Source organism: Podarcis muralis, chromosome 4 (genome assembly GCF_964188315.1).
Source record: "Podarcis muralis chromosome 4, rPodMur119.hap1.1, whole genome shotgun sequence".
Lineage (NCBI taxonomy): Eukaryota > Metazoa > Chordata > Lepidosauria > Squamata > Lacertidae > Podarcis > Podarcis muralis.
Window position 1 is genome coordinate 22,294,459 of NC_135658.1, and position 15,436 is coordinate 22,309,894.

The 15,436-nt window shown below is 41.9% G+C and overlaps 1 protein-coding gene across 14 annotated transcripts in view; it reads left to right on the plus strand.

Moving 5' to 3' along the window:
- The window catches only part of GRIA4 (glutamate ionotropic receptor AMPA type subunit 4), a 224,268-nt gene that overhangs the window by 160,640 nt on the left and 48,192 nt on the right, over positions 1-15,436 (plus strand). For 13 of the 14 annotated variants that reach the window (XR_013392516.1, XR_003706310.2, XM_077927025.1 and 10 more), the window contains 5 exons: positions 3,191-3,244; positions 5,371-5,529; positions 6,123-6,290; positions 8,159-8,263; positions 13,159-13,269. Coding sequence is in view for 12 of the 14 variants with exons in the window: in XM_077927025.1 (XP_077783151.1) it covers positions 3,191-3,244; positions 5,371-5,529; positions 6,123-6,290; positions 8,159-8,263; positions 13,159-13,269 (597 nt within the window). In the remaining 2 variants the exon portion in view is untranslated. Of the gene's footprint in view, positions 1-3,190; positions 3,245-5,370; positions 5,530-6,122; positions 6,291-8,158; positions 8,264-13,158; positions 13,270-15,138; positions 15,318-15,436 lie in introns of those variants that run through there. The other variant, XM_028726180.2, reaches the window with a different exon arrangement.

The following is a 15,436-nucleotide window of genomic DNA, read 5'->3' on the forward strand; positions in this document are numbered from 1 at the left end:
CTCTCTCTCTCTTTCTCCATCCTTCCTCCGCCCCCCGATCCACACATTCCCTGCAACATGGGGGAAGAAGAAGAAGAAGAGTTTGGATTTGATATCCCGCCTTTCACTCCCTTTAAGGAGTCTCAAAGCGGCTAACATTCTCCTTTCCCTTCCTCCCCCACGACAAACACTCTGTGAGGTGAGTGGGGCTGAGAGACTTCAAAGAAGTGTGACTGGCCCAAGGTCACCCAGCAGCTGCATGTGGAGGAGCGGAGACACGAACCCAGTTCCCCAGATTAGGAGACTACCGCTCTTAACCACTACACCACACTGGGAAATAATCCTTACCCAACCTTTATAGAATGTTGCAAGGATTAATGCATGTGAAGCACTTTCAATACTAGTGTATGATCATTTGCATGTAAAGCGGCAAATACTTACAATGCTTGGGCAAGTGCAGAGGCAGAGCTCAGCAATATGTCTATGTCCAAAAATAAAAGAGAGGGAAGAAGGCAAAATCTTTGCCTCTTGCTTTTCTAGTAACTGGCTTTAAAGAAAACAAGTGTGTGCTTTTTCTGGTTGATTGACAATCCTATGGAGCAGGCTGTTGCTTAGAAAAGCTCATATCACAAAATATTTGTTAGCCTTTATGGTGCCAAAATATTGCTGTTTGTTCTAGCCTTTGGCTGGAACAATAAACTTACATTATAACTCAGCCTAAAGAACTCTAATGAGAAGGATTATTATGTTTGATGTTTAAAACATCTGCAGGCTTAACAGTGGTTCCAACAGCAGTGACTTAAAGGCCTCATAGTTGACGTTCACATTAAAAAACAACAACAAGAAAACCCTTCATTAAAATAGGAAGAGAAAGCCGTAATGAAATGTGCATGCACATATCCAAATATAATTGTCAATGAGCATATCTAGGATAAAATAGTGATAGCTGAGATTTCAGTTACATAAATGAGAATTTTGGAAAAAGCCATCTGCCTAAACCCATGGGGGAAAGATCAATCAGGAACTGTGTACAAAAGCATTCTTCCTCAGAGCATCTCCCAACAGGGCATCACCCCACCTGAGAGGAGCTTTGGAGATGTGCATCAGCCCACTGATAGCCAGTGCAACCCACACTTTTACAGGAAACTTGCTGAAATGATACTTGTTAATGCTTTTTGATATGTCCTTTGTATCTCCCCTTTTCCATATAACTAGGTGCTTTCTTTGTAGATGTAACATTCCAGCCTGCCTCTGCATTTGGTGGGGTGGCAGGGAGAGTTACTGTCTTCCAGTTATGAATGCCCTGCCAGTTGTATCCTGGCTAGGGCTTCTGCTTTTTATCTTGGAATGAAAACTATCAACAGGCACCTCAATGCCAGCTGCCTCCTTCAATCAACCCGTAAAACCTGTTGTATTGCAAAGTCTTTCTGCAAGGGCTAACTTCAGCGCTACTGCATTGGTACTGAATGTTCGCCTGCACTCAGTGAATCATCTTTTTTTGTCTCCCTCAAAGGCTTTTAAAATACTTTGTGAAAGATTTATACTTGCTTCAGGTGCTGCATAGAAATCTCATCTCTTTCCATGTTTATATTGTTGCTGTTCCTGCCGCAATATTGCCACTCTAGTCTCAACCTTCTACTTGTGAAAAGCCCCCTTGCCCCTTACAAATTTATAGCACAGTGAGGCACTGTTCTTTTTATCTAGGCAGTGGATATGTCACACAGTCATACAGGGGAAGCCTCAGCAACATTGTCATTTGTTATGGGAGGCAGTATGTTTCAACAGGTGTTTAACTGTCTCTACAAAATGGCAGACTGATGAGCTCTCTGGGGGTAGCTGGAATGCCTGGAATCCCCCTTCTAATGCCTGGATTCAGCACAGATTCAATTGCTGGAATAGGCAGGCCAGCCTGGTAATTGCCTGGGAGATGAGCCATTAAGAAAGACAAAGGGAAGGTGATGACCCATTTAGAAAAACCATTAGGAAGGCAAAGTCGGTGCCAGATGGCAATTTGGTGAAGCCCATCCTCTAGCTCTGAGGTAGTCTGGAAAACAAAGAAGAGTTTTGGAAGGAGAGCCTTTAGAATTGGCTGGGAGATGACAAAGAGAAAAGAGGTTGCAGTCTGTAAAAGTCAGCAAGCTGCTGAGAGTGTCAGAGCCATGGCTGAAGTCAGTTTAAATCCAAGGTTGCAGATACAGGAGAAGCAAGACCCTTCTTGATGTGATAATGCTGTGAGCCCCTACATCATAGGCTCATGTTGTATATATATATGTAAATAAACCATATATCCTAAAGACACCATAGTCTCGCTGTGCCTTATTTCCAAAAGGAAACTGGAATCCTGAGCTCCTGAAACTCACTGGAACCTCACACCACTCATAGGTTGCGGGTGGCATCTAACAATACTTAAAGGAAAGAGTTGTTTTGTTTTGAGGGCTCCGTATTAATTTATTCCTGTGTTTAAGGAATGCATACCTTGCCTTTTGACTTATAAGACTCTCAAGGCAGTTTACAAAAACAATTTTAAAAACCAGTAAGATACACAAAACAGCAGGAAAAAACAGAGCAACAGAAAAAAAATTAACCATAGTTAAAGCAGAAGTTAAGATGTAATAAAATAGAAAGGTGCAAAATACTATTTAAAAAAATGACCAAACGTGTCTGCTGGGCAGATGGCAACTCAATGGATGATCCAGATTTGAATTCACATGCCCATGTTTATATGGTTTTGATATTGTGGTTTCATCTCATTGATTGGCTGGAATGAGGGAAGTTGATAGCTTGTACAATAAATTCTCTGGCGTATCTTCATTTACAAGGAACTCTGACTTTCTCTATAGATCTGTCTGCTCTGATTTTGAGGAACTTTGACTGATCTTGCTTTAGGACAAACCTGGACATTTTCTGCTATGCTCCTTTGATAGCTTTTTCAACCTACACTTCCGTAACTAGTTGCAAACTGATCCTGCAAAGGTAGCCTTCGCAAGGCTAGTAAAAAATACAGAAACGTGGCAGAAATTTAATTCACATTTGGGATTATTTGAGCTCTTTTCGAACATCTAGGCACTGAAATTGTTAGGTACCTTTGTAATGTTGATGAAGAGGTAAAACAATCTCAACATTATATTACCCAAATTATATGTCATAAACGATACCCACTGTTTGAAGTAATGCTGTATCCATTGTTCTCTTTCTTTCCTTCTTCCTACAGATTGTGAGTGTTGGAAAGCATGTTAAAAACTATCATTACATCCTTGCAAACCTGGTAAGAACATTTTTTTTATGAATTAACTTCATGCTTGTCTGGCAAAATCCTTCATGGCCTTATTAAATTGAGATTGTGCAGTCAAAAAGAGGGAGATAGGGTTGGCTCATTGGAGATCAGAGTATCTCACAGATAGGTTTGCTCCTGGGTTAAAGCAACTGAGGGAGAGATGATACAGCAAGGCTCCCTCCACTGGCTTGGTTGAAACCGTAGACTACTCACCTACTGGAATTGTCCCCATTAACACACACACACACACACACACACACACGGTTGCATCAAAGGTAACTAGCTCATTGTAACAATTATGTAACATTATATATTAATTAGGGGACGCGGGTGGCGCTGTGGGTAAAAGCCTCAGCGCCTAGGGCTTGCCGATCGAAAGGTCGGCGGTTCGAATCCCCGTGGCGGGGTGCGCTCCCGTTGTTCGGTCCCAGCGCCTGCCAACCTAGCAGTTCGAAAGCACTCCCAGGTGCAAGTAGATAAATAGGGACCGCTTACTAGTGGGAAGGTAAACAGCGTTTCCGTGTGCGGCTCTGGCTTGCCAGAGCAGCGTTGTCACGCTGGCCACGTGACCCAGAAGTGTCTCCGGACAGCGCTGGCCCCCGGCCTCTTGAGTGAGATGAGCGCACAACCCTAGAGTCTGTCAAGACTGGCCCGTACGGGCAGGGGTACCTTTACCTTTTTTATATATTAATTGGTATCTGAATTTGCTTCTTTTCCCGTTCTCTTTGCACTCCCTTTTCTGCTCAAGTTTATCTCTATTTAGGTTGTATGCTATTGTTTTAAATTGTAAATCACCTTGAGTGTATTGGAAGAAAGATGGGGTGCAAATGTAGCAAATACGTACATAAATGAATGTACTCTGGCACAAACCTATTGTTCTTAGTTATAATGATTACGGAAATCAGTCCAAAGACAAGAAGTAACAGTAAAACAGCATTCCAACCATAACAAGATGACATAACAGCAAACCACAGCCGTTTCTTCATTCTGCACATGCATACGGAAATACCAGATTCTGCTGTAAAGACTTCCAAGTACTCCAGTTGCAGAAAAATATTCACTAGAAAAATGCAATTGTTTCCACAGTTATTTATTTCACCCTGGTGGGATTACTCTTAAGTGCAGGCACCAGTAAGTCTTTTGAGCTGAATATCTTGCTATTGGCTTTGAACTGGAAGTTACAGGGCAATCCTGGTTAAAATTTAGTTGGAACATGTTTGACTCATCATCTGGAATGGGGAAGAGATCTGTAGTACTGTACTGTGCAGCCACAGTAGCTGGTAATGAAGGACTTAGTTTTTGTTGCAATAGATTTCATACTTAAGTACTTGTATTCTGTTTAAAGTATATTGTAATCGCAAGCATTAGGGTTTAGCTGGCAGGTCATGTGAAAAGGATCTAGGCCTAAGGGGTTTAGCTGACGAATAACTAAATATGATCCAGTCACTATAAAGGCTAATGCAACTTTCATCAAGAGAAATATAATGTCCAGATCACAAGAAGTAATGGTGCTAGTGTATTCTGCTTTGCTCAGACTTTATTTAAAGCACTTTTGGATACTGCAATTCAAGAAGGATATTGACAAACTAGAACTGACCAGAGTAGGGCAACAAAGATGGTGAAGGGCCTGGGGTGTGCGTCCTATGTGGAAAGGCCCAAGGAGCAGAGAGAAGAGAGAATTAAGTGTTTATATGATAGCCACCTTCAAATATTTGAAAGGCTGTCACATGGAGCAAACTGATGGACCTGAAGCTGTAGTTCCAAACAACAAGGAAAAAATGATTAATAATAAGCATACGGAAGAACTTAATGACACCATGAACCATTCAGCAGTGGAACAAACTGCTTCAGAAGGTGATGGAGTATTCTTCACTGGATGTTTTAAGTGAAAGCTGGATGGCCTCTTATCAGAGATGCTACAGTAATAAGTTTCCTGCATTTGCAGGGATTGGACGTTGACGTTTGGGGTCACAACCAATTCTATGATTCTAATTTAAGTCCTTGTTCATGTGAAAAATATACATATATAACGTGATTTACTTCGTGGCTGTTTATGTATGGTCACTTAAAGTGTGTGGAGAATTTTCAATTTGTGTTGCGTTAATTGATTTTTGCAGGGATTCAAGGATATTTCTTTGGACAGATTTATGCATGGAGGAGCCAATGTCACAGGGTTTCAGCTGGTGGATTTTAATACGCCTATGGTTGCTAAACTCATGCAACGGTGGAAGAAGCTGGACCAGAGAGAATACCCAGGGTCAGAGACTCCTCCTAAGGTACTTGTCTGCAACATATCCTAAAATGACTGCTCAGATAGGTTAACTTAAACAATGCATACTTGCCATACCTTTTAAAAAAAAATCACTGCAGCTATTGTCAATGCTATCCATCTCCTGGCATGATGTTAAAATAATTTGGGTTGATCTTTGCAGGGTTCAATGTGTTCAGTTCAGGGATAGCCAACGTGGTGCCCTCTAGTTTTTGTTGGCTTGCCATTCCGATGGTCCCTGTCCATCAGTCATGCTGGCTGGGGCTGATGGGAGTTGTAGTCCTGCAGCAGCATCTGGAAGGCACCAAATTGACTCTATTTGGTTTAGTTTCTGTTCAAGCAGTAAATTAAAAACCTTTTGCACTATTCAAAAGGTGCCCCCGGTTATTATTAGCAACAGCAGCAACTATTGCTATTTAAAAGGAAGTTATTTAAGAATAAGAGTTGCTTTTGGGCACAAACTCTGGTCCACAAAACCATTCTACTCAGCTTCAGCCTCCATTAGAGAGAGAGAAAAGTTGTTCATAGATCTATTCTTAAACCAGTTTCCTTACCAAACAAAACTGTTAAGACTGATGCCCAATCTCTACATTTCCTTAGTATACCTCTGCTCTAACCTACGATGGAGTGCTTGTGATGGCCGAGACGTTCCGTAACCTTCGAAGGCAGAAAATTGACATTTCTAGGAGGGGGAACGCAGGGGATTGTCTTGCAAACCCGGCTGCACCGTGGAGCCAAGGGATTGACATGGAGAGAACATTGAAACAGGTGTGGTTCTTGCAAAGACTTAAGCCCAGTTGCTTTTTTTGAAGTCATTGTATGGATATCGGAAAACATCATAAACCTCTAAAGCGACTAGCAGTCGATGCATTCTTGTGATTGTTTCCTTTTTGTTTATTTCGGGTGGGCAGCTCTGAGCTACTGTAACTGGCTCAGGGTTTTAAATATTTGGGCAGAACTGAAAGCCTGCTTACATTTCCTTTTCCAACGTTTTTGCTGAAAGAATATGAACCAATGATTCAAACCCCGCATTTCACATCACACTCATAAAACAAAACATTTTTAAAAAATTGTCTTAAGAGCTGTTTGAACTTTTTGCGGTACTGCACGCCAAACGTATTTCTGTCACCTCAAAAGGTGTTTTGGTTTGTTAGCTCAGTGTAACTTGCAAAAAGAAAGGTATCTTTCACTTTCCTTATTTCATTTAAAAGGAAATTATTTTCCCCTGATGTCAGGGCTCTGCATTTGTGATGAAAAAAGAGGCTTAAAAGAAAGCCAGCTTGGTGTAGTGGTTAAGAGCGGTGGACTCATAATCTGGTGAACCAGGTTCGCTTCCCCGCTCCTCCACATGCAGCTGCTGGGTGACCTTGGGCCAGTCACACTTCTCTGAAGTCTCTCAGCCTCACTCACCTCACAGAGTGTTTGTTGTGGGGGAGGAAGGGAAAGGAGAATGTTAGCCACTTTGACACTCCTTAAGGGGAGTGAAAGGTGGGATATCAAGTCCAAACTCCTCCTCCTCTTCTTCTTCAAATCTCTATTAAGATAAATTAGCCTCTCTTTTCAGGGAGAGGCAGTTGCAGTAGAGCAGAGGAAATAAACCCTTTGCATCCTGGGGGATACATTTCCTCACAGGTAACATTTCTGGGACCACACACCTGTGGCAGGTATAGGCAGATGCTTCTTTTACCTTTGTGCAAGAGGCAACATTCCAGGTTTCTACACATATACGCACATACAAAACACACCTGTGCATCCAGGCATACAAGAAGTATTATTGCAGATCAAAGACACACACCACACAGGCAAAAGCACTTCGTGGTGTGGAGCATGGCTGGTGAGGGAAGTGGTCTGGGGAGATTCCTGAGGACCAGATAGCCAGGAGGACCACATTTGTTCCCTGGGCCTAAGGCTCCCCTCCTCTGGATTAGAGGAAGGAGCAAGAGGGCAAGGGAGCCTACAGTGAATTTTTAAACCATTTGCAAACGCAAATGAGCATACTATAGAGACACTGAAAAGAAGTCGCTGCAGGCAGCTCTCTGCCTATGCACACATGGTAAGAATTTATTGCAGTTTGGGTAACAATGAAAATGCAGGACAAAGGAAGATTACCACTTGAAAGGTATACATTTACTCTTTCGGAAAGCTACTAACTACATCGGGCTTCTTTCAAATGTTCCACAGAAAGGGCAATATTTGTCTTTATCTAAAGTGAGGGGAAGCAATGGGAGTCTCGGGGTTTTTAAGAATTCCTAAGTGATGTGATGGAAGTGGTGCTTAAGCACAAGTTGGCAGGCAGAAACATGAACCTTATTTCAAGTTCTTCCCTATTGCAGGGCTGGAGAACCTTTCTCATCCCAAGGGCCACATTCCCTCCTGGGAAATCTCCAAGGGGCCACATGCCAATGGTGCCCATTCCTGGACCAGGAAAGCCTGGCCAGTGTGGCCCATGAACTGGCAGCCTCTACAATGGATTCTGTAGGGTCCTGTATGTGACGTTTCCTTTGAGGTTGACCCAGAAGCTGCAGCTGGTGCTCAATGTTGCAGCGAGGGTACACAACGGAGCGTCCTATCGCACACATAAAGGCACTTCAAAACATCCATGCTTTTTACCAACTTGATTTATTTCCTGTCTCAAGGTTCGAATACAAGGACTCACGGGAAATGTTCAGTTTGACCACTATGGCCGCCGAGTCAACTATTCAATGGACGTGTTTGAACTGAAGAGCAATGGCCCTCGAAAGGTATGTGCCAGCCCAGTCTTCCAAGCTGTTCTCCACTCTTTAGTTCATTCATGATTTTCAGCCTGTGCCATGGTAACCAAGCCCATTGATTGGTTGGATCCAGCCTGGTCAGAACTCAGAGTAGACCCCAGCGGGACTTATTCATTTCAGTGAAGCATGATTAAGTCTGAATCCATCCTGAGGATCGCATCTTCTGATTGCCATGGGGGGGGGGGGGTCTTCTGTTTTCATGTTGCTTTTTGCAACAATTGTTTTTTCACAAGCATGATAACTTAGAGGTGCAAAGAAACAGAAAGGAAGGTAGAAAGCTTAAGATTCCAAGGTCAGACAACCACTTTGCAGTGATATCCTTGCTGCAGGCCAAAAATACAATCACCTGAAAAAGTGTGTTAGGGTATTTCAAGGAACTAGTTCCCTCCTCCCCCCCCCCCACCCCATCAGGCAGAGTTTTGGGGGAAAGAACCTTGCAATAGCATTAAGACAAGTTTCTTTTCAGCTTCCATTTGTAATTCAGTCTGTCAGGTTGGATTTCTGAGGGAAGAAGCATGCTATTAGTGCCTGCCTGTGCTCAAGGGATAATATGTTTACGAGTCGAATTCACATTATTGTTCAGTTCTATGCAATGTTGCTTTTTCTTATATCAACACTAAGGGTAGCTGCATACAATTCAGCAACACTTCCCAGCAGGTCTTGCTCCTAAGAGGTCTTGCTCACAGCAGGCCTTGCTCCTCTCCTTCTGCATTGCTCTAAGTCTCCATCCCTGGGTGTCGCCCAAGCAGTCTCAGACAGCTCCTGCTCACCTCTGGTCACTGTTCTGTTGCCCTCATTATCATGAGTGTTCTTGGGGACCAGCGGGGAGGGGAGCTAATCACAGTAATGAGAGGGCAGGGGTGTAGGAAGGGGGCGGGGGGGGGCGGACTGCCCCAGGTTTCATCATGGAGGGGCGTGACAAATTATCAAGGAACAATTACTGCCCTACTAGGGCAGTTCATAAAAAACTTTTTTTAAAAAAAAAGCCTGCTCCAAAGGTCTTATCTTACTACACTAGGGATTATATACCTATACAGTGGTACCTCGGGTTACATATGCTTCAGGTTACATACGCTTCAGGTTACAGGCTCCGCTAACCCAGAAATATTACCTCAGGTTAAGAACTTTGCTTCAGGATGAGAACAGAAATCGTGCTCCGGCGGCGCATCAGCAGCGGCAGGCCCCATTAGCTAAAGTGGTGCTTCAGGTTAAGAACAGTTTCAGGTTAAGAACAGACCTCCAGAACGAATTAAGAACTTAACCTGAGGTACCACTGTATATGAAATTTCATGCATATCAGTTAATATCTTGACCCTCCTCCACGAAAATAGCTGTTTACTTGGCCGTTTTCCTGTGTCGTGAAGGCTGAAATTTCAATTCAGTGGAGCACTTACTGTTCCCAACCCTAACCCTGCGGAAAGCCATCTAATTAGACTTTAATTTGATTTTGACATATTTTTAGGAGGCAATTTAATTATTGTTTGATTTTATGCCAATGTTATATATCTGATGTTAGCAGCCCTGAGCCTGACTTTGGCCGGGGAGGGCGGGATATAAATAAAAGTTATTTATTATTATTTTTACTTACTATTCCTTTGTAAGAAAATATGAAATAACGTAAAACCATTTTTGCAGGCAAAAATAAAAAAATCAATGGGGGGGGGAGAAATTTTCCGCACCAGGTACCACCTGACCTTCCTACGCCTCAGGGAGAGGGAGATGCCCATGATTCTTCAGCAAGCTCTTTGCCTCCCTCCTCTGCTTCAGCCTCGGATTCTGAACTGCTCCCGGCCACCAGCTCTCCCTGCTCACTAAACCCTGTTGCTCCTTCAGCATTAAGCCCCTCCTCCCAATCCCCTCCCTCTGACTGCTCCTCAGAGTTCCACCACCAACCCCCTGGCTCTGAGCCTTCCTTCTCTGGGGTTTCCCTTGGAGGTCCCCCAGCTAGTGTCTCTCACAACTCCTCTTCACCCAGCCAGTCCCTGACACCTGCCTTCTTGCCTTTACCCCAGTCTGCCAGCTGCCTCAACAGCTACCTTATACTGTGTCATTTATTTCCAATACTTTCTATTCTGACTAGCAGAAGGTCTTTGGAGTTTTTGTCTGAGATCTTTCCCCGGGCAGCTAATATCCTTTTAACTGGATATGCTGGAGATTGAACCTGAGACCCTCCTGGATGCAGTGCATAGTCTCTACTGCAGAGTGATAGCCTATCCTCTAATTTTTTATAAGCTGCAGATCCCTGCTGCCCCCAGAAAGGGAAGAGTGCAAATTAAAGTCTACAACTACATAGCTGCGAGTCTACTGAGATTTCATTTCCACAAGTAGGCCGGACGTGTAAAACAAAAGAGGAGAACATTTCCCCCCCATTTTTATTTTCCATCCCATGTTGGAAATAGATGTTAACTAAAGCCAAAATCCCCTTAGTCTTCAAATCAATATCCTGAAAGGATTAGCCCCCGTTGATTTGCAGACGTGGCTTGGATTTAAGTTCTTGTGAACAGCTCTCCACTGTAGTGCAGAAGGGCACTTCAGAAACCAAGCTATAGTTTTATTTTATTTGATAGCATGTCAGATGTGGTCAAAGTTCTAAATACTGCTTATTTCAAGGAACTTCTGTCTTATTTTGATTCAACGCCGTTGAGTTATGTCTAGATGTATCCTTTGCCACACATTCTTTTCCATGTTTCCTCTCTATAAGCCATGATACCCAAAGTCTTGGGAAGCTTTGCCTGTCCATGGTTTTATTGTATTTTCTTCACTCACTTTTCTTTCTACACATTTTATTCTTAGCTATTCGTTGAAATGTACTTGGATGCTCTGTTCTTGCTGCTTAAAGTACAAAATGTGAATGATGCTTATCTGGATAGTACGGCTCAGTAATTAAGGAAGAAAAATTCTTCCAGTTCCTGTGAAAACCAGCCTTATTTTCAGTGGTCATAGACTCTGTGGAGGAGTCTGCGCCAAGTGCAGGAGCCAGTCATCATCATCTCACACGTATCTAGAATTTGTTACTTCCAAAGGCACAATACTTCATTTGCTGCACCATTGTTCTGATCAAGGACAAGTCATCAGAAATAAGCACAAGCAATGTAATAGGTTTTCACTTCTATTGCCAATGTGCATCCCTGCTTCCTATGTTTTGTGTTTTGTGCTTTGTGATTTATGATTCTTTCAGCAATATCAATTCATGGCATTCTGTTCACCAGAACAGAAAAGGGCAGGGAGAGAGAGAAAAAGCAAACCTTTTTCTTCACCCATTTTACTTGAGTGTCTATGAAAGAAACATTCCCGTAATGTGCCACTACTCAAAGTCACAAATGCATTTGTGTGATTAAATTATGAACCTGAGTTGTCATTTGCAGGATTTAACATTATTGTTTCATTGGCACATGTCCCCCCAACCCACTCAAGCTTCTGTTGGACCATAGATATTGCTTTCAAACTGCACTTGCAACATTTCCCGGGGGGGGGGGGGAGCTAGCAAGGAATAGGTGTAGCTGTGGGAATGCTAAGCATACCGTGAATTTTGTCTCTATAGATAGGGGAGATAAATAATTCACAAATAACGGACAAGAATCTCAGAGAATATAAATGTCCCACTTGGCTCACATCAACTCCCCATGACTCAGGTCAGTGTGTTCCAAGAAGTTGTATTTGCTTCTGATGAACAAACCAACAATTGTTTCTGCAAATCACTTCCTCCAAAGAGAAATAATATAACATAGAAGCAGAAGACTTGCAGTTTCTCAGTTCACTGAAGGGAACAGGTGAGCTCCAATTCCTCAGATGCTTCCACATTGCTCTGCACATATGAGTAGACCTTAAAAGGAAGATGCTTGTTTGGGGATTTCTCTGGTAACCATTCCTCTATACCACTTTCTATCTCTCTCTCTTGTCTACTGACTACATTTCCAATTGCCAACTTTTGGGTCACAAGCCAGAAGCATTCATGAACCAAAGCAAATGTAGATCCACTTGCTTGCTTTCTATTTTAACCTCTCTTCGATAATTAATTGGTAGATCAACCATATATATGATTGCTATGAAACATTGGCCTTCAAATGGCTGGTTGGAAATCCACTTCTGGCTCTCCGCCTGACCTCTAATGGGTCACAATAGCCGGACTATCACCATACAAATATTTGATTATTATTATTTTTTTAAAAAAGTAACTGAGTCTCCAGTGGACTAAACGTGAGTCCTGGGTCTAAAAAGCTTGAAGACTACCACTCTGGCATAAATCCCTCTGTGCTCTTTGTGAAAAATTTCCATGTAAGTGCGTACAGAACTGGAAGGAATAAATCCCATTAAAATCAGATACTTTCTTCCAGGAAAACAAACATACATGCAGTGGGCTTCCTGTTTGTTCAATTCTGTTTCTTTTTGTCATAAACTGAATGTACATTTGATAAGTCATAACTATGGTGTGTGAGCATTGGCCTGAGAGGTCTGTGATTTACAAGTGAAGTGATAAATGGCATATTGATAAATGTTGTTTTCCACCATAATCCATACTACTCACAAACTTAATAAATCGCCTTAGCTCTTTACACAGATCTTCCTAGGGCTCATCCAGACTTCCTTTTGTGCCATACTTTCCAGGTAAAATGTGGGCTTTCCTGGGGAAAGTGCCGTGACATGACACTGATCAGACACACAGTTTAAAGGCTGGAATTGTGCCTAAAAACTCAACACAAAAGGAAGCCTGGATGAGCCCCTAGTCAATACTGTCCCCCCAATGGAACATCTGGTTATGTATAATCAATAAATCACATCATCCCAAAACAAGGGGAACATAGTGCTCAAATCATATCATCCACATATATGTATGCAAACTTAATTTTTGCATTTATGTGTTTCAGATTGGTTACTGGAATGATATGGATAAATTAGTTTTGATTCAGCATGAGCCTACATTGGGAAATGACACGTCAGCTCTTGAGAACAGAACAGTAATCGTAACCACAATTATGGTAAGTTTTTAAAAGAAAGGAAGAAAGTGCAGGCCTGTAAGCCATATATTTGCCTGATTTCCCACAAAGTAAATATCAGAGTGGGCAAGTTAACAGAGGAGTGGCAGATAAAAGATCTTAAAATAACAATTTTAATATATTTTTTAAAGTCCTCTTTGATCAAAACAAATTATTGCTGTATTTAAAATGTTTCAGTTATGCAGTATACCATATACAAAAAATGAAAAGTTCTGAAATGAGAAATAAGCTACCTTTCGGTAACGTAGCCCTCTCTTTTTTTGCAATGCTTTCTGTTTTGTTTTTAAAGGGGGGAAACATAGAGGAATACATGTATCTGGTGGATGTTTGTTACGCATTGCAATTTGCAAGAAATGCAGGTTCCCTGACTCTTATAGCAAATAAGTACATTTTTGCTAGTTAGTTCATTTTAGAAGAATTTGCTCAATTTTATTTACGTGTGCAAAATGGAAACATGCGTAATTTTTGAAAGCATGTCTTCGAACAGAAGCTGATTCTTAGACACCGGTTCTGTAGTCATTTTTACCATGTCAAGATATCACTGAACAAAACCCACAGCAGCCAAAATACATCCAAAGCTAAGCGCTTTTAAGTACCATTGATTTTGATGCATATGTACGTGTTTAAAAGAGCACTTCTTAGCTCTCACAGAAGGCAGGTGAGGGTCCTTTGGATGCTATGGGCCCCACTCCCCACTGTGCAATATGGTGGCAGAAAGTTTCACCAGCGGACCTGGAAAAAGGGCATCCCAGGGGCATGTTGAGTATGTCAGAGAAGACCTTGGATCCACCATAAACAAAGCTTCTTCTTTCCCTCGACACATACCGCAACGGGCCGAGACATTTCACCAACCCTAGATATGGCACATTTTCTCTGCCACTCTTGTCATTTGAAGGAATTTTTTTAAGGTGGGGAGGAATGGAAAAAGCTGGCCAGGGGTGGGGGCACCTTTCTACCAGCCCAAAATGACCTGGCATGGTTTAGGAAGTGACTGCTCCTCTCCCATGAACTGCTGTGTCCTTCTCACCTAATAATCAGTGGGATATTAAAAAGTGTTGGACTTTGGATGGATTATGGCCAGTATGTTTTATATTATTATTATTTGTTACACTTAACATGATTTTTTACATTTTAAAAGTTCCAAGGAAATAATTAAAAAAAATGTAACCATTTACTCACAACTATCAGCAATAAAAAAGGGAATCTATAGGTCTCAGAATTGGTTCTTCCGAAAGAAGCTGTACCTCTTGAAGGGAATAGCTAACCTATTTTTGTTTCTTCCAAAGTCAGGTGTGCCCTTTAAATTTGATGTGTGTCAAAGCAGACTGGCAAAGGATGACCTTTACCTGAATAGTCTTAATCCCCCCCAAAAAAAACTTGGTTTGTACTGCCCTTTTCACATATCTCATTAGAAAAGAATTGGGGTTGTTCTCCCCAACCATTTCAGATAAGCTTTGTTTTAAGAAACACGGAGTGCTTTACATGGTGTTAGTCTTCCTTAACCAGATTTTTGTTTTTTAATTTTTTTATTTCTAAATTGGTGATGAACTGAAAACAATCCAAGGTAAAGTGTGTGGGACTGGATTTCTCTGCACCACTAGCTTGTTGCATTGTTTGTGAGACTTGAGTATGGTGACGCATTCATTGCCATCACGACAAATCACCTGTTAAGGATTGTCTTTCTAGGGTGGAAAGAACTAATATTGTGTTCAGAAATTATGAGTGTAAACCTAACCTAATTGCGTAATTCTTTTTTGCATGGGACTTAAAAAAAATGTATCTTTTTCCTTTGAAAAAAAAAAGACACAGTAATGGAAAAATCATACTTCAGTACAGTCCTCCTCTTTTCAGCCTCTGATGAAGAATCCTATTTTAAGAAATTGATCAAGGAAGAAAAGCGTCCCACTCTGCCGTGAACATTCCTAACTAAGGCTCAAGCTTTAACCTCCAGTATAGTAGAATTGAGCTATATTTTTCCATATGGATTTCTGATCCTCTGACTGGATGACCAGGCACTGAACCATGAAGGAGGGGAAAAAAGCTCTGTGACTATTCTGAAATGCCTAAAACAGGTGGCATTCAATCTTCAACTTGGCCAAGCTATGAAGAAAATGATGAGGATTTCAAGGCTTTCTCAGTTGCGTTGTTC